Source organism: Entelurus aequoreus, linkage group LG21 (assembly GCF_033978785.1).
Source record: "Entelurus aequoreus isolate RoL-2023_Sb linkage group LG21, RoL_Eaeq_v1.1, whole genome shotgun sequence".
NCBI lineage: Eukaryota > Metazoa > Chordata > Actinopteri > Syngnathiformes > Syngnathidae > Entelurus > Entelurus aequoreus.
The window spans coordinates 26,036,912-26,062,063 of record NC_084751.1 but is presented as its reverse complement, the minus strand read 5'-3'; the positions used below and the strand labels follow the sequence as shown (position 1 = coordinate 26,062,063).

Sequence of the window (25,152 nt, the reverse complement as noted above, 5' to 3'; positions counted from 1 at the left end):
TCTGGTGGCCAATACTACTGTAGAATTTATATTTTTAGTTCACTTAGCCATTTTTATACTTGAGAATGCCTAATTTAGGGCAAATACGTTGTAGAATCTGCTTAAAAAAACTCAATAAAATCTGCTACGTGGTGAATCTGCAATATTTGAAGCCTGATGTGGCGAGGGACGACTGTACTATAAAGACAATAACAAACAACAAATCAATTACATTTGTTTATTGTTGATGTTAAACTTTATTAATCAAATTCTTATTTGGCCCCGTTCTATTGTTCGAGTGCGGTATCATAAACAAATGGAGGATGACTTGTGGGATACATTGTGGTCACTTATAAATGCATTTCTAGGTATTTATCTTCAGGCATCGTTTTTGACACGTCTGATTAGCTGACATTCTTAAGTCATGAAAGGAAATGAGAGTTATATTCAAGGAATATACGATACGACACTAGTTTACCTCTGATGTTCATGATGGTGACGTGTTTATTCTCCGGAGCCGCCAGGAAGTCGCCGCCTGTGCTCCAGTACACAGGCGACATGTGATGACATCGGCCTCTTCTGCTCTCAGAGCTTGTTCTGTCTGTTTTACTGTAGAGGACAAAAAGACGGAGATTTATTCCAGTGAGCCACGACTGCGTCTCTCCTGGTTACTTGTGTGTGTGTGTGTGTGTGCGTGTGTGTGTGTGTGTGTGTGTGTGTGTGTGTGTGTGTGTGTGTGTTTGTGTGTGTGGAAGCGACGGGAAAAAAAGCTTTGATTTGCATAGGGAGAAGTCAAAAGTACCACTTTTTGATTTGCATGTGTAAATTCAAGACCCCAAATATAAAACTGCTTTTTTTATCAGGGAAAAAATCTTTTATTTGGTCAATACAGGAGTTTGTTACTTTTCTTATGGTCAAAACATACCTTGTTATGCAGGAGAAGGTAGTGTGCAACTGTGCATTGTTTTCACTGATGCTCCACAGCTGCACCACTTTATCCTGAGAGCATGTAGCCAGCAAACTTTGCTCGCTGTTCCAAAAACAAGTTGCCGTCTTAAAAATAACAAACAGAAAAAAGCTATTAGGAGTTGTTTATAAACATAAAAATAAAATATATCACTCTTACTTTATTATAATGTCCTTCCAGCCTTTTGACGGGACACTTCCGCAGGTCCCCAGCAAGGTCGCTGTAGCTCTGGGCCCGCCCGGGACTGTCCCGCCCCGTCACCGCTAAAGCCTGCACCAGTCGCCGTGCTGCCCACTGGCGGTGATGGCTGTTCAACATGGCAGACAGGACACACGCCGCCAAAGCGTTAGCCAGCTCGAGAGGTCCCACTTTGGATCCTCGGTGAGGGGAAGGGCCTGTGGGTAAGGTGGAACACAGTCCTTGGTGCCCTGCATCTTGATGAAAAAGATCCATGGGTGTGGTGAATGTAGTGAGTAAGTTATAGTTTAAAATGTTTTGGTATTATGCTGACCGTGAGCCTCGTAGTCAGGCTTCTCGGCGACATGGCAGTGAGCCCCATTCTCAGTGAGCAAGGCTACCAGACTTTGCGTGACCAGGAAAGATGCCAGTTGGTCGCTGCAGTCCCTCTGCTGCTGGGCTGCTGCCGCAGGGGTTGTCACGCTGGATGTCAGGCAAGCTCTTTGCTGCGCATCGCTGGATCCTCCATTCATCAGTCCTGTAGCTGCTGCCATCAGATCCTACAAGAAGCAATAATCATTAAAAAGATTAAAAAATGTTTTATTGACAAACCCCCATCTTTTTGAATGATACTATTGTATTATTCAAAGGAAAATTTACTTTGAGTTTTAATTGTACTGTTTATTTGCTATTTAATTTTTTTTATTCATTAACATTTTTATTATTGGAATATTGATCTGACCATAAAACATGATGGAAGTGAATTATATGTATATAATTAGATTCCATTGAACTAATTCAATTTCTTCTTATAATTTTAGATAGTATTTATTTATGTTTACCAATTTACATTCATTTTATTTATTCAATTGAAACATTCATATAATGTTCTTATTTTGGAACTAGCTTATTAATGTACATTGTATCTACACAATTGTATCCTAAAAAAAATATATATATATTTTTAAATGTAATTATTAATTTATTTAGATAGTTTTTATATTTAATGCACAGTATTATTTTTGAACCAGATAAATACATGGATAATTGAATCTGAAGTTTCCCAAAAATCTAACATAATATAATTTAATTATTTTTAAAACAGGTCACATAAAATAAGGCCATCACAAATTAAATTGTTAATATACTTATTCTATTTATTTTGTTTTAATTTTAACCAATTATTTTATTAATTATGTTCATTTCATTAGCTTTAAAAAAAATTAGTATTACAAAATTGATTATTGATTTTGCTTACAAGTAAACATGACTTTACTGAATTATTATTACCAATACAGTAGATTCAAGGTCATTTAAAAAGACAGTTAAGAGTGCCCTCGTTTTCTTTTTCAATCCTTGAAACAAAAACATTTGGGACTGTTTTTCTAACAATCAATCATGACATAAATGAAAATAATGTATAACACAAATCATACATTTTGAACTTTTTCATAGTATTTTTAATCATTAGAAAAACGTGAAGCTCGAAGCTAACATCTTCACAATTTTTACTACAGTGCTACTGCAATGTAAGAGTGACCTAACTAAAGTGTTTTAAGATAAAAGCTGGATCTCGGCTAATTATGCTTTAAGTTTGCAGGCAAAATTTTTTGTTACAAACATCCCTGCCCTTATTTGCTCTACCAGATGCCACAGTGAACCCCGTAAAATCGGCCCAAAATATCTGGTCTTACTCGCGAGCACTAGCTTATCGCTGGTGATTGACTTTACTTAAATATTCACTGAATTAAAGAAAGAAAACTTCAAAATCATTGGTGAAACAATTTGACTATATGAGTACTAGTCTGCTCCATACTGAAGCAGAATGATTAACGCCAGACAAGAATGTTTGAACATTATCCAAACAGCAGACATTTATCCATGAAAATATATGGAGAAGCTACTGACAGTGTGTTTGACAGAGAAGAAGCTGTAAGGAGATACTGTAGAAAAAAAAAAAGAAAAAAAAAAAAAGAAGTCCACTCTCCAAGGTAAATGCTGTGCAATATAATTACATCACTTCATAAAACTACTGTAATTGCTAGCAGTGCATTCTATTATATTGTTTGCATACAATATTTCAAATCTAAAAAGGCATATTACATGTAAAATTGTTATTATTTTTTTTGGCAATCAATCAAATTTATTTCAATGCATACAAATAGACAATGTTGATTTGAGATACAAAGTGTTTTGATTTAAGAACCAATTCATCTTGTAAGTTGAGGCACTGGTTACTGTCTTTAATGACTTTCCACTAGTGGGAGCTGTACTGTAGAGATATTCCATGTTGCAGCCCGTTTAGTCAGCAATCTAATCAGGCCTAGATGAGTTGCACTCCCTGCCACTAAGCAAAGACATCCATCGTGCTTCTAATGTTTAAAGATGTGCAGCACTTACGATGTAATGCAAGTACAATTAAATTGTCAGTCAAAAGTGAACTAACCTGAGTACATATCTCCACCAGCTGTCTGTAGGCGGTGGCGCTGCGCGACACAACGCTGCCGATGGCTGAGGTCAAGAAGCTGAGGCAGCTGGAGCTGCTGTGCTCAGAGACCAGCCCCTTGCCTGCGGACCGTCTGTCCACACAAGTGTGAGCCCTGCCTGCTGCGGCGAGCGTCATCAGACGCACCAAGATGCGGATGTCTGCCAGGCCAAGAGACTCCAGTCCGCTAGATGGGCTGGAAAGCAGGACAAAATAAGTGATGGTTGCCATGAAAACAAGAAAAAAGGTTTACATGTATGTGAGGCATGCACCTGCAAGCGGTTTGAGATAAGGCTCGCATCACCATGCTGTACGCCAGCAGGATCTGAGCTGTGGAAGTGACTCTTCTTAGTGCTTTGAGTCGGTCATGAGAGTCCCTCAGAGACATCGCCTGCTGCCCGAGGCTCAGGGAGATCTTCTGCTCGACCACAGCATCCCCTAGTGATGGAAACAAACAGTGGGTTTTATTGATACATTCAAGAGATGTCGGCAAATGAATACCTTTAGGGACAGCCTTCAGAGGATCAGTCGTGCAATAAACCAGAGCTCCAAGTGGATCAGGCTCAGTAAAGGCGATGGGGTCGGGCACCAGCTTCTTTTCAGTCAGACCCAGAGGTCTTAGCAGGAGCCCAAAGTCCTCCAGGCCTGTCAGTCTGTCTGCATCACACTGGTCTTGGTGGTTCATTTCCCAATCATCTGAGCAAACAAACATAATTAAAACAATGTCTGCAAAATATCTTTAAATGTAAGTAGCCTTGCTCACCATCAGAAGTGCTGTCCAACTGGCCAATCAAATCACTGGCTTTTATCCTACAATCAAAAATATTACATTCAAAATCTTGCCTATAGTTGACGCCTGGTGCTTATGTACTTAGTTATGTAAAAAAAAAAAAAAGGTCTGTAGCTATCAATACAGTTCCCAATCTGTCTCCTCTACCTTTCATTCCTTAGACCGCTCACGTTCGCAGCAAGATACTTCTCCCTGCAGGAAGTACAAAGGAGGTAGAAGGGGAAGTTGGACCCGCACTCCCCTTTGAACCACACGTCCACGTAGGCCCCCGTGCTGTCGTAACCCTTGCGTGCGGCGCTCTGGCCACAACCTGGATGGCGGCGCTTGATGTGGTTGTTGAACTGCAGGGTAAGGGTGCTGCACAGCTCGCATTTCACCATCTGACTGTGTTCCTCTCCGCTCTAAAGAACACATACATAACTTCATGTTAAAATTATTATTAAATACATTATTTGCAAATATCTCAATGTTTTAGGTTTTTTAGCATCCTTACACTAGAAAATGAACCAAAGTGACCCTCCGTATTCGGTAATTTGTCTGTAAAAGGCTAATGTGTCACCTCTACAATGTGAAGCGTTTCTCTTTCAAGGCTGAAGAAAGGAGTGAGCAGGTCCTCATATGTCTCCTCGTGGTAGACGTCGTCCATGTAGCCCAGCTCAGACTCCTCCTCGGCAGAGAAGGGATGAAACTCCACATACTCCGGCCAATCGCCTGTGTTCTGCTGGTACAGCTGCCGGACGGGGTTAGGCGACGGTAAATCTGAAAAAGGATGAATGAACAAACAATGGGGGTTAATGGAAAACGGGTAAAACGTAAACAAGTCGGCCTACTTTTTGGCAGTACACTCGTAGGGCCTGATTTGGTGTGCGCTTTTTGTGGTTTTGCTCTTGTTTGTTTTTATTTCTGTAGTATCCTATTAAGGCAGTCAACTAATAGGGTCTGAATATGTGGTGATCTTTGGTGGTTTGTACCTTGTCGTTAAACAAATGACCATTCCAAACTTTGCTCATCTCCAGTTTGACATTTCTATAGTAGCCTATTTAGGTAGTAAAATAGTAGTGTCTGAAATTGATGTGATCTCTGCTAGTTTTTACCTATTAGTTAAAAAGGGTCCATTCTAAACTTTGTTTTCCTCCTGTTTGACGTTCTGTTTTTTTTTTTCTATTGTATCCTATTTAGGCAGTCAACAAGTAGGGTTTGAAATTGATTTGATCTCTGCTGTTTGGTACCTAGTAGTTAAAAAAAGGACTATTCCAAACTTTTCTCACCTCCTGTTGGATGATCTGATTTTATTTCTATAGTAGCCTATTTAGGTATTAAACTAGTAGGGTCTGAAATTGTTATGATCTCTCCTAGTTTGTACCAGGTAGTTTAAAAAAAAAAGGCCATTCCAATCTTTGTTCTCCTCTGTTCTGTTTTTATTTCTAATGTAGCCTGTTTAGCAGTAAACTAGTAGGGTCTGAATTGTTTGTCTGCTTGCTGTTACCTATGGTAGTTCAGTTTACATAATCTTTTAATTTCTGTAACACTCTTTTTAGGCATTAACCAGTAGGGTTTGAATTGCTCCTAAGCCATACACAATGTATTTTCCTTCTGTTTAATGTATTTCAGTGATTTTTAAAGCGGCAGTCAATTTGAGGTGATCCCTGCTGGTTGTTTGTTGTTGTAGTTCAAATGGTCTACACCAAACTTCAATGTTCCTATTTAGGCTGTGAACTAGTCGGGCCTGAAACAAATGTTCCCTCAGCTGGTTGACTCCCTTGCCATAAGCTTCAGGACTGATCTTTTTTGTTGTTTTTAAATAAAAAAATTGACCAACAATATTTGATCTGACCTGCCCTCCGAAAAGATGTCCTCTGAGTCGGACCAGAACGCCGTCGCCTCGCTGGAGGTGGTCTGTTCCTTGTCAGATGGACATCAAGGAAGTTCTCTCTCTCTATCCAGTCAAGACCTGGTAGCAAGCTATGAACAAAAAAATTAAAGTCTGTATTGATCACATTAAACTAGTAGGGTTTAGTACAAAAAAGTCAAAAGCAGCGTAAATCACCAACCTCTCGCTGGGTTGGCTGGCGGGGCGTTCAGGGCACTGCACTGTCTCGGGTCCATCAGAGGAGGGCGTGTCGGGCTCGCCGTCCTGCCTGTTGGACTCGGTAGTCTGCTGTTCCTCAGTCAGGGGGTGCTCCAACATCCAGCTGGCTAACACCTCGATAGTCTGAGAGTCCAGGTCACCTGCTACATCTGTGGATCAAATAGTTATTTAATAGAAAAACAATATGTCTGTATAACAAGTACATGTTTATATACTATACCTGCTATTTACAGCGTATTATTAATGCATTGATGCAATACAGTAGGTTAACGCATTAGTATTTTTACTGTACTAAAATAATGAATGCTGGCATGCATGAGAAAACCTTTTTTTTTAAGAAAATCATATGCAGTATTTTGTGAAAATCAAGGTTATCAAAAACATTTGAAAAAAATATCTCCACCGCATGAAAATACTTTTCTAAATTAGCTTTTTTTTTAATGCACCAATCCAAATGATCTTCATTTAAATATTGAAAAAATGCACATAGGATGGTTTCTTTGGGTACATCTGCATCAAAAATTAGCATTGGATTTTACAACTGCATGAGGAATTTGGAATATTTTAGTGAAAAATCAAACAAAAGAATTGAAAAAATTCCCCCTCCCATTTTTTTAATTGATTAAAGTACAGTATTTATTTTTATTAAAATATAGCAAAATGCACTCATACCTGCCCACTTATCAAACATTTAATGGAATGCAGTTAAAATGGGAAATATTTATTTAACTATTGTTGATGCAGGGAGCCCATTATTTTGCCATGGCTAGTGAGTGTAAAACAAAAGGCATTTTGCACCCAGCTTAAATAATACTTGCCAAAAAGGCTGCAAACAAGTGAAGGATGAAATATTGACATTACAAAGCACATGAAGAAGCAAACATTTTTGGACGTGACAAAGCAGTACCTGCTGCCTCCATGGCGCAGTAGATATGTCTCATAGAGAATCCCATTTCTAGCAAGCGACTGGTGACAAACATTTGTGTCCGCTCTGGTGGTTGAGGAGAAAAGAAAAAGTGCACAACACAAAAAAACAGAAAAAAAAATAACCCCATAGTTTAATATAGGGGAGTATATAGTTGAATATACAATTCCTGTGCATGAAGTTCAAACTTGATGGAAAAATGATGACGCCATACAAAGCACATAACTTGTGTCATGCATGTAAAGGATTATCGTAATGTAACAGTGTGGGTTAGTGTTACAAAACATGCTGGATCATGGATGACACACACAGTTAAATAAGCTTGTACAGTACATGCTGACTTTGCGCTAGTCCTTACCCAGGCTGCTTCTGGCCTGCGTGCTGCAAGGACCCGGCTCCATGAAGCTAGTTTGCTGCTCACTGAAGGCGTCGCAGGAGGCCGAGCTGGCCAGGCTGAAGCAAGGATGCAGCACAGGCGCGGCACTAACCAGGCCGGTCAGCGTGGGGAAGCGAGTTAGCACCATGTGCCTGAAGGAAGCCAGGATTCATATCATATTAGAGACACTACAGTTTGATTGTGCAGAATTACCTTTAAAATTAACATATACCGCGATAACCGATAATCATTTTGGTCACGATAACCGTGATATGTAATGTTTACGTATATCAATACATCTAATACTACTACTAATATTGTTTTACAATTCTCCAACCATTGTACTTACTGAAGGAGGCTGATGGGGAGGAAAGGGTTGAAGTGCTCGTGACCGTCCGCCTGCAGGTTGGTCGGGAGCGACGAGGCCAGTTCGGTGTTAGAGGACGAAGCGGAGGCTCTGTTGGACTGTCCGAAGATGGCGGTGCCTTCCGAGCCGACACTGTACAAGGAGACAGAGCTTGACGACTTGGAAATGGGCTGAGAGGTCGAGTGGAGGCCCGGTTCTGGAAAAGCAAAGGAAACAAGGTTTCAACGCTGAGATCCCTAACTTGTTATATCAGCCACATTTTCAGGGGGGGGGGGCTTTGTGTTACAGGTTTCTTTAAGTACCGTATTAACTGGAAAAGAACCCGAATATAAGACAGCTTGAATTTTTGATGACCCGATCAATAATTTGCCTTTTGACACCCAAATTTCAAGAGGGTCTCTGTGCCACGGCTCTTTTTTCAGGACTGTATTGATCCAAATATAAGACAACACGACAATTTACCCTCTGAGTAAAATGTTTCCATCAAGTCTCTTTGTCACAGGGGTTTTTTTTGTACAGTTTTGACACAAATGTCAGACGACCTGATTGCTAACTTGACCTTTGAGTCAAATTTTTAAGGGAGCCTTTGTGTCACTGCTTTATTAAGTAACGCATTACCGGAAAAAAACCCTAATATAAGACTGCTTGAATTTTCACTAATTTGCCTTTTGAGACACATTTTTGCGGTATGTGTCACAGCTTTTTTCCAGTACAATATCAACCCAAATACAGGACGACCTGATTTGCTAACTACCCTATTAAATCACATTTTTCAAGTGAGTTTGTGTGTCAGAGGATTTTTTTTTAACCGTACTGACACAACCATAACACGACTCAATTGCCAAGTGTTCTTTTTTTCGTACAATTTTGACACACATGTAAGACAACCTTATAGCTAACTTATCCTTTGAGTCACATTTTTCAAGCTAATCTCTGTGTCACAGCTTATTCTGATGACCAAATTAACCACAAAAATAACCCAAATATAAGATGGCTCTGAATTGCTACCTTCCCCTTTGATTCACATTTGTCAAGTGAGTTTGTGTCACAGGATTGTTTTGTACCGTACTGAGACAAATGAAGACGCGCCGATTGCTAACTTGTTATGAGCCACATTTTTAAGGGTTGTCTGTGTGTCACAGCTTTTTTAAGTACCGTATTGACTGGAAAATTGCGCAAATATAAGACCGCCATACATTTCAGATGACCGGGTCCCGAATTTGCCTTTTGAGATACATTTTAAAGTGGGTCTCTGTGTCACAGCTTTTTTTTCAGTACTATATATAGACCTAAATATAAGACGACCCAATTTGTTAAATTCTTCTTTGAATAACATTTTTAAAGCAAGTCTTGTCGGTTATGTCTTGCGACCCCTGATATAAGAAGACTTGTCTTTTTTCAGACTGTTTTCTAGTACAGTGTTTTTCAACCACTGTGCCACGGCATACTGTCCGGTGTGCTGTGGTAGATTATCTAATTTCACCTATTTGGGTTAAAAATATTTTTTGCAAACCACTAATTATAGTCTGAGAATTATGTGTTGTTGTTGAGAGTCGGTGCTGTCTAGAGCTCGGCAGAGTAACCGTCTAATACTCTTCCATATCAGTAGGTGGCAGCCGGTAGCTAATTGCTTTGTAGATGTCGGAAACAGCGGGAGGCAGCGTGCAGGTAAAAAGGTGTCTAATGCTTAAACCAAAAATAAACAAAAGGTGAGTGCCCCTAACAGAAGGCATTGCAGCTTAGGGAAGGCTATGCAGAACAAAACTAAAACTGAACTGGCTACAAAGGAAAAAAAACAGAATGCTGGACAACAGCAAAGACTTACTGTGGAACAAAGACGGGCGTCCACAATGTACATCCGAACATGAAAGGAAGGATAAAAACAACTGAAATATTCTTGATTGCTAAAACAAAGTAGATGCGGGAAATATCGCTCAAAAGAAGACATGAAACTGCTACAGGAAAATACCAACAAAAAAAAGAGAAAAAGCCACCAAAATAGGAGCGCAAGACAAGAACTAAAACACTACACACAGGAAAACAGCAAAAAACTAAAAATAAGTCACGGCGTGATGTGACAGGTTGTGACAGTACACCTACTTTGAGACAAGAGCTATAGTGATGCATGGTTGTTATGGTTTAAAAAGTCATATCCAACAAAACAACTTTTTACTGTCAACTGAGTTTCGTTTAATGATTTCTGCTGGTGGTGTGCCGCCGGATTTTTTCAACGCAGAAAATGTGCCTTGAAAAACACTGTTCTAGTAAATAAAATACTCTTCACACTCAAAATAAGCAAATTAGCGAAACTAATGGATGGTGGTACCTTTGTGTTCTTTATCCAGCAGTCCTCTCAGGGCCCCTTTATAGATCATGACCTGAGCCCTCTCCAGGTCAGCCAGAGAGACCGTCTGTTTTATGGGACATGGTCGGACCGCCCACTTCACCATGCTCTGCACCACGTACTGCAGCACGGACCTTAGCTCGGCACTCTCATCCCATTGCCTGGTGGCCTCACCTTTACCCTGGTCCGACATCGGACTCGTCGAGGCGCTGGTGGAATCCGGTTTGGGCACTGAGAGCAAATCTGATAACTTCTCGCAGCTGAAGATCACGGCGAGGGATTTCAAGGCACCGGTGAGAAGATAGGAGACTCGAACTGCTCGTAGCTCCGAGGCGAAGGTGTTGAATTTGGTTTGCAGGGTTGACTCCTGGTGGATCTTCATGATATCTTTTGTCGAGGATGGCGACTTCCTGTCCTCATCCGTCAACCACTTGAACTCATCCGCCATGTCCTCATCCAGACTATACTGTGTCTCGCCCTCCGCCAAGTTCTCCTCCTCCGATAATTTTCGTACGTTGGCCGAATGTGCACCGAGCCAGCCTCGCTCCTCCAGCAGGCCCATTAGATAAATCAGATCCAAAAGCACCGCCGGTTTGAGACCTCCGATGCGGGCTACGTCGCAGCAGGACGAGTCACAGGGCTCCAGCGAGATGATGGGCGTGTCACTGGGTGACCAAGAATTCATGGAGCTTAGTTATTTGGGAAGGATTGGCAAGAATCCACAGACACAGCGAAGGACACCAGGATGGATTAATGAGTTTACGTATGAAGGGAAAGAAAAAAATGAGAAAGATCAGAAGAGTGACTCACAAAAGAAAAACAGATATTAATTATACAGAATAGTCACATCTAATAGAATTTAACATTAGTGCTGATTTTTAGTCGGATTAAGCACAGGGTTGGATCAGTTTCGATTAATCATGATTTCATGTTAATTTCTAATCTATATCATTGGTGTTTCATTTTGCAAGAGCAAAGAAGGGAATATGTATGCACTTGGGGCCTGATTTACTAAAATGGTTGCATGTACTAAAACACATGCAAACCTGATAGCACACACAAAAATTATTTCCTGAACGTGTGCAAAGTGAATTGCGTCTATTAGAACAAGGCGTGCAATCCATTTTGCGTCTGTCTTCATTAATGTGCAAAGTATATGCAGATTATCAAAACACCCACAATACTGGGAGGAGAAGATGCAAATATAATTATTTAGCACGCGCACTTTGATTTATCAACACTCATCACTGTTTTGCGAGCACTATTTAGCATTTTATTTAACACGTGTCAAAAGGACATACAAAATGACACGGCTGTAGGATCTGCACAGCTGCACAGACAGACGATGGACAGACGAGATTCCTCCGTCCTACGTGTGTCCACATTTTGGACCGTAAGCAATAAAAAACATTGGACACATCGTCTATTTAGCAACAACATTTTATAATTTCAGAGCTGCTAGAGGACCTGAAGGGGAACTGCACTTTTTTTGGAATTTTTCCTATCATTCACAATCATTATGAGAGACATGACGACGGATGGATTTTTTTTCTTATGCATACTAAATATTAAATAAACGTAAATAAAAGTCCGCTTACAGCAGAGCCAATACGAGCACTATTCCGCCCATAAAATCAGATAATTAACCATTCAGAAAGTGCCAACAATACCCTATTTACGTTTTGTGATTTTAATATTAACTAAGTTTTTGTGATATTGTTATTATTAGTGGATCAATAAAGTACTTTCTATTCTATTCTATTCTAACACCGACAGACTATTTATAGCGACGACTTAATCACTTCCGTGTGTGCCTATGTTTACATCATCGAATCGTCTGCCGTTTCCTCACTGCCCTGCTCCCTGTAAGTTTATTACAGATCATAAATCATGCCTCACACCTAAAAAGTAGATGGGTGAGGATGTAATCTGACAAGTTGGGACACTTTGACAGCCATTTAATACTTGGAACTGGCAAGAACAACACGAAAAGCGCCCCCTGCCCCTCAGTTTCTTTGCGATGATTATGAGAAACGTTTCATCTAAATGGGAATATATGAAAACTCAAGCAGTCGGCATCCTAATGGCAGCAGACCTTGTACAGTAACTGATGTTTTATCATGTTTGGCTCTCATAAAGTCTGCAGTGAACAGAAATCAGTGATAAAGAAAAAAAAAAGCAAACATGATGCGTTTTTTTAATTAATGCGCCACAAATGCTTAAAATGATCAAAATACGTAAATATTAAATGTCATTATAAATATGCCCATTACTACATTACATATATATTTACATCATGTATATAAAACCCGAATGGAGGTGTTTCTATGTTTTTTTAGGGGCTCTATTGGCAGAATTTAACAGCTCCCATAGGCTCCATCGTAAGCAGACTTTTGATCGAATGTATTTAATATTTAGAATGCATTAAAAAAAGTTAATCTGTCGTCATGTCTTCCATAATGATTGTGAACGATAGGCAAACATTTTTAAAAAGTGCATTTTCCCTTTGAGAGGCTGTATAAAACAAATTAAATTGATGCATTTTGGTGTTTTTTAGTATTTTTTTTCATGACGTTTTGTTTATTTCACATAGAACAGATATTATTAAAATACTTCTTGTATGAAAAAATCTTCTTGAAGTATGCATTTTTTTCGTCTTGAGTGGAGTAAGTGTCATGATCCGTTGCCCGGGTCATGTTTAGTTTGGTATTTTCTTAGTTGTTTAGTTCTGTTTCAGCACCCTGATTTCTGTCATTTTGGGGTCGCATGTTTATGGGGTGGTCGTTTCAACAAGATGCAGATGGACATCTGGAAGCAGTGCGCAGAAAAGAAAGGATGATTTATTCAAATAATCAGTCAAGAATACAAAAAAAGTAAACGTGCCGATGGCATGGGAAGCTACAGCAAAGGCTTAACAACTGAAGGAGCAAGAAGCAATGAGAATCCACGTAACTGCTGCGTGTTGCGAATACGCCTGCCACCCCTCAAGTGACACAGATCTGATTTTTTTTGCCAAGTTTAAATGCTCCAAAGTGTTTCAAATCTGATCTTTTCGCATCAGATTTTGACCACATCAGTAGTTAGTCCAAATCCGATTGAAATCTGATCTTTTCAAATGTGACTTCAGTCTAAACGCAACGCGACCTGAATGTGACTTTTTCGTCAGCTTTGAGCGAGCTACGTCATTCGTGTGCGCGGAGAAAGACGCAGCCCGCCAGCGGAAGTGGATACTTTATCACAACATCCGGTTTTCAGTGCATCATTATCAATAGTGCGCAAATAATAGACTGTGTATATATATGAACATCTATTTTGATTTAGAAGAAATAGCGATTGTTGAAGGACCAGAATTGACGCAGTGGCTTATTTGCTTACATGTTACGTACATTGCATAAGTTGTTTACATAAGTGAGTTGAAAAATAAAGCATAGCTCCACGCTGTCTGTGTTGCCTCTACTTAACGGCCATAAAATGATTAGAACCCCCCAATGATATTACACTATATATACAGTCGTGGTAAAAAGTTTACACACACTTGTGAAGGACATAATGTCTTGGCTGTCTTGAGTTTCCAATAAATTCTACAACTCTTATTTTTTTGTGATAGAGGGATTGGAGCACCTACCGGTACTTGTTTGTCACAAAAAACATTCATGAAGTTTGGTTCTTTTATGAATTTATTATGAGTCTACTGAAAATGTGACCAAATCTGCTGGGTCAAAAGTAAACATACAGCAACATACATTATCAATTTTGGTGATGTAGAAAAGTTACAATCAAATCAAATTAGCTTCATGGCACCGCCTCTTAACTTCATGTGAGTGATTATGATTGACGACACCTGTTGACTTCTCTGAGCCCATTTAAATAGGGCTCCTGTGATGCAGTCATTAGACTCGGTTACAAACGCGACAATGGGAAAGTCAAAGGACCTCAGCACAGATCTGAAAAAACAAATCATTGACTTGAACAAGTCAGGAAAGTCACTTGGAGCCATTTCAAAGCAGCTTAAGGTTCCAAGAGCAACTGTGCAGACAATTGCTTGTAAGTATAAATTGCATGGCACAGTTTTGTCACTGCCACGATCAGGAAGAAAACTCAAGCTATCACCTGCTGCTGAGAGAAAATTGGTCAGGATGATCAAGAGTCAACCGAGAACCACCGAAAAGCAGGTCTGCAATGAATTGGAAGCTGCTGGAACACAGGTGTCAGTGTCCACAGTCAAGCGTGTTTTGCATCGCCATGGACTTAGAGGCTACCATGCAAGAAGGAAGCCCTTGCTCCAGAAGCAACACCTTAAGGCTCATCAAAAGTTTGCTGCTGATCACATGGACAAAGATAAGACCTTCTGGAGGAAAGTTCTGTGGTCAGATGTGGGCTCTGTACCGAGGATGTCGTTGTTGCTTGTACAGCCCTTTGAGACACTTGTGATTTAGGGCTATATAAATAAACATTGATTGATTGATTGATTGAGATGAAACAAAAATGTAGCTGTTTGGCCACAATACCAAGCAATATGTTTGGAGGAGAAAAGGTGAGGCCTTTAATCCCAGGAACACCACCCTACCGTCAAGCATGGTGGTGGTAGCATTATGCTCTGGGCCTGTTTTGCTGCCAATAGAACTGGTGCTTTACAGAGAGTAAATGGTACACTGAAAAAGGAGGATTACCTCCAAATTCTTCAGGACAACCTAAAATCATCAGCCCGGAGGTTGGGTCTTGGGCGCAGTTGGGACAATGACCCCAAACACACGTCAAAAGTGTTAAAATAATGGCTTAATCAGGCTAGAATTAAGGTTTTAGAATGGCCTTCCCAAAGTCCTGACTTAAACCCCATTGAGAACATGTGGACAATGCTGAAGAAACATGTCCATGTCAGAAAACCAACAAATTTAGCTGAACTGCACCAATTTTGTCAAGAGTGGTGGTCAAAAATGCAACCAGAAGCTTGCCAGAAGCTTGTGGATGGCTACCAAAAGTGCCTTATTGCAGTGAAACTTGCCAAGGGACATGTAACCAAATATTAACATCGCTGTATGTATACTTTTGACCCAGCAGATTCGGTCACATTTTCAGTAGACCCAAAATAAATTCATAAAAGAACCAAATTTCATGAATGTTTTTTGTGACCAACAAGTATGTGCTCCAATCACTCTGTCACAAAAAAATAAGAGTTGTAGAATGTATTGGAAACTCAAGACAGCCATGACATTATGCTCTTTACAAGTGTAAACTATTGACCATGACTGTATATACATTCATACATTATATCACTTTAATTTACATTAACGAAAAAAAAAAGAAGCTTAAACACCTTAAAAAATTGTTTAATGTGTGGCGCCTTTTATTTTATAGTAGAAGTAGCGAATCCCCTTGTTCATTTATGGAATCTGGTTAACTTTCTTAATTTTCACTTTATCAAACTGCGCATGCAAGTGACATCGAGGCCACATTGGGGCCTGTGCGTGTTTACACTGGAGTCTGATAAAGATCCCATCTTACTTGCAGTGTTAACAGTCAGCTGTAAAAAAAAACAGATTTCGAAAAAATCTTATTTGGACCACTTTGGCCTGCAGTGTAAACAGTCATGTATTGTGCCAAACTTTGAAAACCTATGGTCTAGAATTTCATTTATTCACCTGGAATGTGTTCTGTTTAAACGTTCCCTGTTTTGGAAAATCTAATTTTTACTGATGTTCTAGCAATAAAAACATCTCTCTAATCTTTCTTGCCTGTTTGCTTTACTTTTGAGAGAAAAGGCTCTCAAAAAGCAGGCTTTGCTACACATCGTAGAATAAAGACTGGAGCTCTGCTAACAACATGTACGTCAGCTATAGACATGGAAGTAAGTCTGATCATTTAGTTTTTCTTTATATGCTTTACAGTGTAAATGGAAAAAAGTGGATTACAATGGTTGAGAAAGAGTGGGACCTTTAGGGTGGTGTTGTGACGTCTTAAAGCAATGGAAACATGGGTTTCACTACGTGATAGCAACCAGCACAAGTCACGGTCAATTCAAGGCCGACACTTTGCTGTAGGAATCCAAACAAAAATGTGGAAGCAAAAGGAACAATAAATGTATGTAATTAAGTTGTAAAAACTTGAATACTGCACAGCACACATTGGTAGAAAGTGGATTAAGTCACAAGCTAACACATCAGTTGCTGGCATGCCAACATCCTAATATTTGTCAACAAAAATCAGTAGACTGGATTAGTTTACTTTGATAAAACCGGTGCAAATATTTGGATGTGAAAATGATTAGATAAAAAATTTCAGGCTACATTTACCGTAAATTCCGCACTATAAGCCGCAACTTTTTCCCTATGCCTTGAACCCTGCAGCTTACAAAATGGTGCGGCTAATTTATAGGTTTTTCTTCATTAGCAGCCATAATGTTTTGAATCCCAAAAATATTTTTTTGTTGAGACACTGAAAATATTTGTTATTGCTTGTTCTATGGTGCCATCTTTTGGACGAGTTTGCACAATGCAGGACAGTGCTGCGAGGTTAACGCCTACAAGTGCCGTTCTGTCTTCCATAGTGGTCCTACTTGTATGGATTATTCCTTTATCACTCCAAGCAAAATTTGTAAGTTTTAAAATATAAATACAACTATTTTTACTTACTAGACCGTCCCATGTGTGATGTCTGTAGGAGCGTTTTCATGCATATTTGTATGTGCTATCATTATTTAATCAAGCTAGCGTTGATAGCATTAGCTAATATGCTAACATGTTTACGAGAGTCTGTGTTAGTTTTATTAACTTACAAACCCGGTTCCATATGAGTTGGGAAATTGTGTTAGATGTAAATATAAACGGAATACAATGATTTGCAAATCCTTTTGAACCCATATTCAATTAAATGCACTACAAAGACAGGATAAAGACAAAGACAGGATATAAGGGACGTGGCGTGGCGAAGTTGGTAGAGTGGCCGTGTCAGCAATCGGAGTGTTGCTGGTTACTGGGGTTCAATCCCCAACTTCTACCATCCTAGTCACGTCCGTTGTGTCCTTGGGCAAGACACTTCCCCCTAGCTCCTGATGGCTGCTGGTTAGAGCCTTGCATGGCAGCTCCCGCCATCAGTGTGTGAATGTGTGTGTGAATGGGTGAATGTGGAAATACTGTCAAAGCGCTTTGAGTACCATGAAGGTAGAAAAGCGCTATACAAGTATAACCCATTTATCATTATTTATCATTTATATTTGATGTTCAAACTCATAAACTTTTTTTTTTTTTTGCAAATAATTCACTTAGAATTTTATGGCTGCAACATGTGCCAAAGTAGTTGGGAAAGGGCATGTTCACCACTGTGTTACATGGCCTTTCCTTTTAACAACACTCAGTAAACGTTTGGGAACTGAAGAGACACATTTTTTAAGCTTCTCAGGTGGAATTCTTTCCCATTCTTGCTTGATGTACAGCTTAAGTTGTTCAACAGTCCGGGGGTCTCTGTTGTGGTATTTTAGGCTTCATAATGCGCCACACATTTTCAATGGGAGACAGGTCTGGACTACAGGCAGGCCAGTCTAGTACCCGCACTCTTTTACTATGAAGCCACGTTGATGTAACACGTGGTTTGGCATTGTCTTGCTGAAATAAGCAGGGGCGTCCATGGTAACGTTGCTTGGATGGCAACATATGTTGCTCCAAAACCTGTATGTACCTTTCAGCATTAATGGCGCCTTCACAGATGTGTAAGTTACCCATGTCTTGGGCACTAATACACCCCCATACCATCACAGATGCTGGCTTTTCAACTTTGCGCCTATAACAATCCGGATGGTTCTTTTCCTCTTTGGTCCGGAGGACACGACGTCCACAGTTTCCAAAAACAATTTGAAATGTGGACTCATCAGACCACAGAACACTTTTCCACTTTGTATCAGTCCATCTTAGATGAGCTCAGGCCCAGCGAAGCCGACGGCTTTTCTGGGTGTTGTTGATAAACGGTTTTCGCCTTGCATATGAGAGTTTTAACTTGCACTTACAGATGTAGCGACCAACTGTAGTTACTGACAGTGGGTTTCTGAAGTGTTCCTGAGCCCATGTGGTGATATCCTTTACACACTGATGTCGCTTGTTGATGCAGTACAGCCTGAGGGATCGAAGGTCACGGGCTTAGCTGCTTACGTGCAGTGATTTCTCCAGATTCTCTGAACCCTTTGATGATATTACAGACCGTAGATGGTGAAATCCCTAAATTCCTTGCAATAGCTGGTTGAAAAAGGTTTTTTCTTAAACTGTTCAACAATTTGCTCACGCATTTGTTGAAAAAGTGGTAACCCTTGCCCCACCCTTGTTTGTGAATGACTGAGCATTTCATGGAATCTACTTTTATACCCAATCATGGCACCCACCTGTTCCCTAAGTGTTTGATGAGCATTCCTCAACTTTATCAGTATTTATTGCCACCTTCCCCAACTTCTTTGTCACGTGTTGCTGGCATCAAATTCTAAAGTTAATGATTATTTGCAAAAAAAAAAAGTTTATCAGTTTGAACATCAAATATGTTGTCTTCGTAGCATATTCAACTGAATATGGGTTGAAAATGATTTGCAAATCATTGTATTCCGTTTATATTTACATCTAACATAATTTCTTAACTCATATGGAAACAGAGTTTGTACAATGGCATTACGTTTGTATTGTTCCAGTTTTGTAAATTCCAAAACGTCACCGTGGAGTTATTGAGTCTGTTTAGCCAATTGGAGAGCTAGCTTTCGCAGCTAGTGGGTCCATGAGAATGACCTGTTTTGTTTCATTAGTCGTTTTACTCCCGTGTTACAGGCACCGTTTGGAAACAATTAGGGTAGGTAAATAATCATTTACGTTGTGAAATAACTCATTTCACAACGTATATATCTGCGGCTTATAGTCTAGTGTGGCTAATACATGGAACAATATATTTTTCTTCTAAAATGTTGTGGGTTCGGCTTATATCCGGTGTGCTCTATACTACTAAAAATACGGTATGTTATCTATAAATAACAATCTCTGGTTCATACAAAATTAGGCTAACGTTTATTCTGCTTACTTTATAGAGAGGTCCGCCTCTTCCCACTGAAGCTTGGCCAGAGAGCTTCTTTCTCTCAGGACCCCCAGCAGGACGGCTCTGCGCCCGCTGGGTTTATGCAGACAGGACCCCCCAGCTCGCAGACCGCCATCCACACCTCCGATCAGCGCCAGAACCGGCCACACTTCTGTGCACAGAGCAGCCAGCTTGGCCTCTGATAGGAGGCTGTGATGAGTCGGCAAATCGCTCGAGTCGTCTCCTGCGGATTCTTCCTTCTCCGAAGAACTGAGGCCTGTAGCTGTATAGTCTGAAAAAAAAAAAAAAACTAAACTTGTATGTTTTGATTCCTAAACCTGACCAAGAACTCCTTTGAGACTCTGTTAGGGACTGACCTGGGGAAAAGCCTCCGACATCCTCCTCTTTCAGCAGGGGACCAATGAGGTCCAGTCGGGTTTGAATGTACTGGTTGATGTGCGAGGTCCACTGGTCGCACTGGTGGAGCCTCCTGAGGAGCTGCACAGCGGACTCGATGAGGGTAGTGCTCTGAGGGCTGCACAGTGGCTCGCCGGGAAGGAGGTTACTGGGCATGCCTCGCATCTGCAGGTCACGTAGGGTCACCTGTGAGGAATGCACAAGACTGATATTGAGAATTTGTTTTCTTGAATTCAATTGCGGTGTGTGATAGTCGTCTTGCACATTTAGCACAGAAAAAATAATATACACTGGAACCTCAAATTAAGAACCACTCCTTGTACAAATTTTTAAATTTACGAACCACAAACCGAATAAAAATATGCTTAGATGTACGAACCTTGTCTTAGTGTATGAACGCATGAACATATGAACTGATTGATATCCAGTGCTCATTCAGTCAGCACAGCAGTGCTCCTGTTACTCTGCTATGTGCTACTTTGTATAATTTTAAAATGTTTTCTCAGACTTTTTACAACATTTTTAAAGTTTTGAGTCGAAAGAAAGCAAAGTGTGGTTTGAAACATTCAGGAAGTACACACAGCATTGTCAACACTGCCTGTCCTTTCCGCTGCATGCCGAAAAGATTAACCGACAAAGTAAAATGTGGATTTACTATTTATTCATAATCACTGTAGCGACCTTACTGTTAAAGTTAAGGAGTTTTGTGATTTCAAACTGTAGGTGCACCAAAAGACTACTGACAGTGTGTGTGTGTGTGTGTGTGTGTGTGTGTGTGTGTGTGTGTGTGTGTGTGTGTGTGTGTGTGTGTGTGTGTGTGTGTGTGTGTGTGTGTGTGTGTGTGTGTGTGTGTGTGTGTGTGTGTGTGTGTCAGAAGGGTGGCTGAGCACAAGGAGGACAGTTTAGCTAGTTGTTGTTATGATTTTGTTATTAAATAGAAAGTTGATACATCACCCCCTTGTTATGTTTGTTTCATACACGGTACAGTATAGCAGCATATATTGTGTTCAAGTTATACAATCTTTTACTGAAATATGGACTTTTATCAAGGCTGAAACCCATTATTCATATTTACATTGTTTCCTATAGAGAAATTTGCTTGAATATACAAACTTTTTTTATTTATAAACCCTAATCAAGAAACAATTAAGTTATTTTAACTGTATTAACTGTAGAATACTCAATATGTAAATAAATCATTGCAATACAGTCAGACAGTTTGAAGCACACAAAAATGTTAGCTTTGTAGGAAATGTGACGCTGTTAGTAAAAGTAAAAGATAGTAAAAGATAATATGACTATATAATACTATTCTCAAGCTAATTGGTTATATACAGGGTAAAACAGATGTAAAACATGCTTTATTATTTAATATTTTCAATCTTTAATAACAATAGGCAAAGTAATCGATTAGCTGTTAAGTAATTGTTAAGTAAAAATTTGGTCAACGCAGTTTAAACTGACGATTGCTCGCACTATTTGGCTGCAAACAGCAGAGGCACTGTTGATTCTACATCATCTACATTCTATACATAACACAACATTTTACATTTCCATAAAAAAATACTGCCCAATGAAAAACATGTATCTCCAAAATGTTTGAAAATGTACCTTCTTTTTAATAAAAATATATTTTTTATGCAATCTTTTTTCGGAAAAAAATAAATATATAACGAAAACCCTTACGACATTTGGAAATACTTAATTAGACAGCGACGTTGATTGACAATAGCTTTCAACACAAGTGTAAAAAATGGTCCCGTCTTTTCGTTATTCCCATACACCAAAGCAACATCCCGCCTTTGTTAAGGTTCTCATAATATCCAGGTGGTAAATTGCGATATAGACATTGTACCTAAGACACTGGATAACATTTGGGGATTTTACATGGAGCGTACAAGATGATATTAAAAAAAGCTGTATTAGTTACCTTCTCTCCAGGATTGCTGCTATAGAACAACACACAAGGGTAAAGCTCTGAGGCAACCACACCTTCAAATGCCAATTTGGGCTCCTGACATAAAAAAAATGTTTTCTTTAAGAATCCATTCAGGCACCGCTAAATGCAAAAAATACATCAAATCCAGACCTTGTCGTTTTTAGCAAAAGACACGGTATGAGCCTCCATGTCTAGGATGCATGTGATGGTGTCACCCTGCGTGAAGGAAGGATGTGTGCGCACCAGCTCCCCGCCATGGTACAGGTTGCCGCTGTAGGCGCGATACAACCACATGTCGGTGGTGGTGTGATGGTTGTAATCCCGTACGGGCCAGCGCGACACACCAACGCATGTGCCCTCGTTGCCTCGGTTTTCTTTGGTGATGTTGAACTGCGGGGAGGGAGGGATGTGGGTTGAAAATCACAAAATGCAATTAGACTTAGAGGAACTTTACCTTCCATATGAAGCATCCAGAGGTGATGGCAGTGGTGGCAAGGCCATAACCTTTCCCTCCGGTGCCGTGTGAGAGGACGTTGCCGCTCTCCAAGGAGCAGCAAATGAGCTTATGTGGGTCAAAGGAGAAATCTCCGATGGGAATACATTCCTCGCTACCAGGATTCTGAAAAAGATAATAGATAGGATGAAAAATACTTTCATCAACCAGATGCATCAGAACACTGAGTTTAACTTTTATAGAAATTAAACTACACACTGTACACCAGGGCTATTCAACTAGCGGATCGGGGGCCGGTAAGGTGTCACTACACATCCGGATTTGGCCCCGATACCGTCTCCCGAAGTGGTTGTTCAAATGTGAGGAGGTGTACTCACTCGCGTGACATACTGTAGATCAGGAGTGTCTAATGTGGGGCCTGTGGATCAAATCTGACCCGCCAAGTTTTTTCGTCTTGACCCGCCAAAAACTGACTTCTCAAATTTAAGAAATATTTATACAGACTTCTTTCAAGCTCACACAATTATTGATGGCTACCTAATTGCCATCTATCCAGGGTTGCTCAAATAAAATTTAAGTAAAACAGTATAAAAATTGTTTCACACAAATAAAAATAGTGTAAAAATGTGAGGATGTTGTTGTGAGGGGCCTACAAATAAAATTCTGCTCAATCCCCCAATTTAGCCTTTCAACTTTAAATGTTATTTGTACCAACTAAAGGATCTTTATTATTTTCATTTAGGGTATTAGTCTTTCAGGCTTAAAGGGGACGACCTACGATGATTTTAACCTACATTTTTAAAACTCTTCTTTAAGGTCTAGACCAGTGTTTCTAGACCTTTGTTGGGCTGCAGGAGCCCCTTACAGGGCTGGAAAAAAAAAAAGTTTCTCAGCTGTGGTCCATGTGGGCTGCATCAGTACTCAGTTGTAATACACTTTTTCACCACTTGTTGCAGTAATGACAATTTCAAACAAACGGAAGAAGTCTGGAGCTAAAGTCATAAAAGTTTCTTAGGCCCAAAAAATTATGACTAAAGTGGTGAAGCTTTATTTTCATTTGCACTTTGATTTTTATTGACAGTTTAGTTAAGAAACATATTCATTTTTGTTTATCTATATCAACACAACATTATTACATTTATATTTGTAACAGTTATTGGTCCCTTTTTCTGCGGTATATTTGGTTAGTACTTATTTTTCTAATCAGCCTGACCCAAGCCAAAGATTTTTGTGTTAAATAAATAATAACCTTTATGATTAACACGGGGGTCTCATATCATTTGACAAGGTTGTAAACTGTAAATAGGTTAGATATAATTATTGAATACAATTAAAATCAAGAGTAGGATTACGAATTCAGTGTTAATATTTGAGTGGGCCCTGGGCGCATCTGTAGTGGAAAAGTTGGACCCGGAGGTCAAAAATGTAAATAAGAGCCTGTGGTCAAGATAATACGTATTGGATATGCTTTGGTGTAAATTTTGCATAAACTTTGCTCCAGTCATTTTTATAACCCGTTTTTCAAGTCTGTCTGCAAGATTTACGACTCTATCTGGAGGTGTTCCAAAATTGCAAATGAAACCACACCCTATCCTCTCCAAAAGTATCATTATTTATCTACTTTTTGTTATTTGAACTGTTCAAATATATATCTTGAAGTCGACAGTGTTATTTTTTTCCCCAGACACGGTCAAAAATAAACTTCATAAACATATATAGATTCAAGTGGTCACATCATTAGGTACACCTGCACACTTGCCGATTGATACGTAGCTGCATGAACTTGCTTTTAGCAGCATTTATGTCACTGCATGTCACACTTAAGTGTTAATACAGGACTGTCTCAGAAAATTTGAATATTGTGATAGAGTTCTTTATTTTCTGTAATGCAATTAAAAAAACTAAAATGTCATACATTCTGGATTCATTACACATCAACTAAAATATTGCAATCCTTTTATTATTTTAATATTGCTGATTATGGCATACAGCTTAAGAAAACTCAAAAATCCCATCTCAAAAAATTAGAATATTTCCTCAGACCAAGTTAAAAAAAAAGATTTATAACAGCAAAACAAAATCAAACATTTGAAAATGTCAATTAATGCCACTCAGTACTTGGTTGGGAATCCTTTTGCACGGATTACTGCCATCAATGCGGCGTGGCATGGAGGCAATCAGCCTGTGGCATTGCTGAGGTGTTATGAATGCCCAGGATGCTTCAATAGCGGCCTTTAGCTCATTTGCATTATTGGGTCTGATGTCTTTCAGCTTCTTCTTCACAATACCCCACAAATTCTCTATGGGGTTCAGGTCAGGGGAGTTAGCAGGCCAATCGAGGACAGTAATGCCATGGTCAGTACACCAGTTACTGGTGGTTTTGGCACTGTGGGCAGGTGCCAAATCATGCTGAAAAATGAAATCATCATCTCCATTGAGCTTTTCAACAGATGGAAGCATGTAGTGCTCTAAAATCTCTTGGTACACAGCTGCATTGACTGGACTTGATGAAACACAGTGGAACAACACCAGCAGCTTACATGGCTCCCCAAACCATTGCTGACTGTGGGAACTTCACACTGGATTTCAAGCAACTTGGATTTTGCTCCTCTCCAGCCTTCCTCGAGACTCTAGCGCCTTGACTTCCAAATGAAATACAAAACTTGCTTTCGTCTGAAAACAGGACTCTGGACCACTCTGCAACTGTCCAGTGCTTCTTTTCCATAGCCCAAGTCAGACGCTTCTAGAGATTTTAGAGCACTTGAATTGAAGCATCCTGGGCATCCATAGCACCTCAGCAATGCCAC

The 25,152-nt window shown here is 39.8% G+C and overlaps 1 protein-coding gene across 8 annotated transcripts in view; it reads right to left on the bottom strand.

The window, feature by feature from the left end:
* LOC133638554 (probable E3 ubiquitin-protein ligase HERC1) overlaps positions 1-25,152 on the bottom strand; it is a 122,101-nt gene that overhangs the window by 28,098 nt on the left and 68,851 nt on the right. For 5 of the 8 annotated variants that reach the window (XM_062031291.1, XM_062031295.1, XM_062031292.1 and 2 more), the window contains 21 exons: positions 22,346-22,510; positions 22,042-22,281; positions 21,883-21,966; positions 19,913-20,138; positions 19,542-19,827; positions 10,482-11,188; positions 8,138-8,351; positions 7,771-7,940; positions 7,395-7,478; positions 6,450-6,636; positions 6,233-6,360; positions 4,958-5,157; positions 4,546-4,799; positions 4,372-4,418; positions 4,110-4,304; positions 3,881-4,046; positions 3,570-3,804; positions 1,458-1,683; positions 1,106-1,380; positions 905-1,032; positions 458-588 (listed from right to left, as the gene is read on the bottom strand). In XM_062031291.1, coding sequence (XP_061887275.1) covers positions 458-588; positions 905-1,032; positions 1,106-1,380; positions 1,458-1,683; positions 3,570-3,804; positions 3,881-4,046; positions 4,110-4,304; positions 4,372-4,418; positions 4,546-4,799; positions 4,958-5,157; positions 6,233-6,360; positions 6,450-6,636; positions 7,395-7,478; positions 7,771-7,940; positions 8,138-8,351; positions 10,482-11,188; positions 19,542-19,827; positions 19,913-20,138; positions 21,883-21,966; positions 22,042-22,281; positions 22,346-22,510 — 4,348 coding nt within the window. The remainder of the gene's footprint in view (positions 1-457; positions 589-904; positions 1,033-1,105; positions 1,381-1,457; positions 1,684-3,569; positions 3,805-3,880; positions 4,047-4,109; positions 4,305-4,371; positions 4,419-4,545; positions 4,800-4,957; positions 5,158-6,232; positions 6,361-6,449; positions 6,637-7,394; positions 7,479-7,770; positions 7,941-8,137; positions 8,352-10,481; positions 11,189-19,541; positions 19,828-19,912; positions 20,139-21,882; positions 21,967-22,041; positions 22,282-22,345; positions 22,511-25,152) is intronic. The other 3 variants (XM_062031294.1, XM_062031297.1, XM_062031296.1) reach the window with 3 other exon arrangements.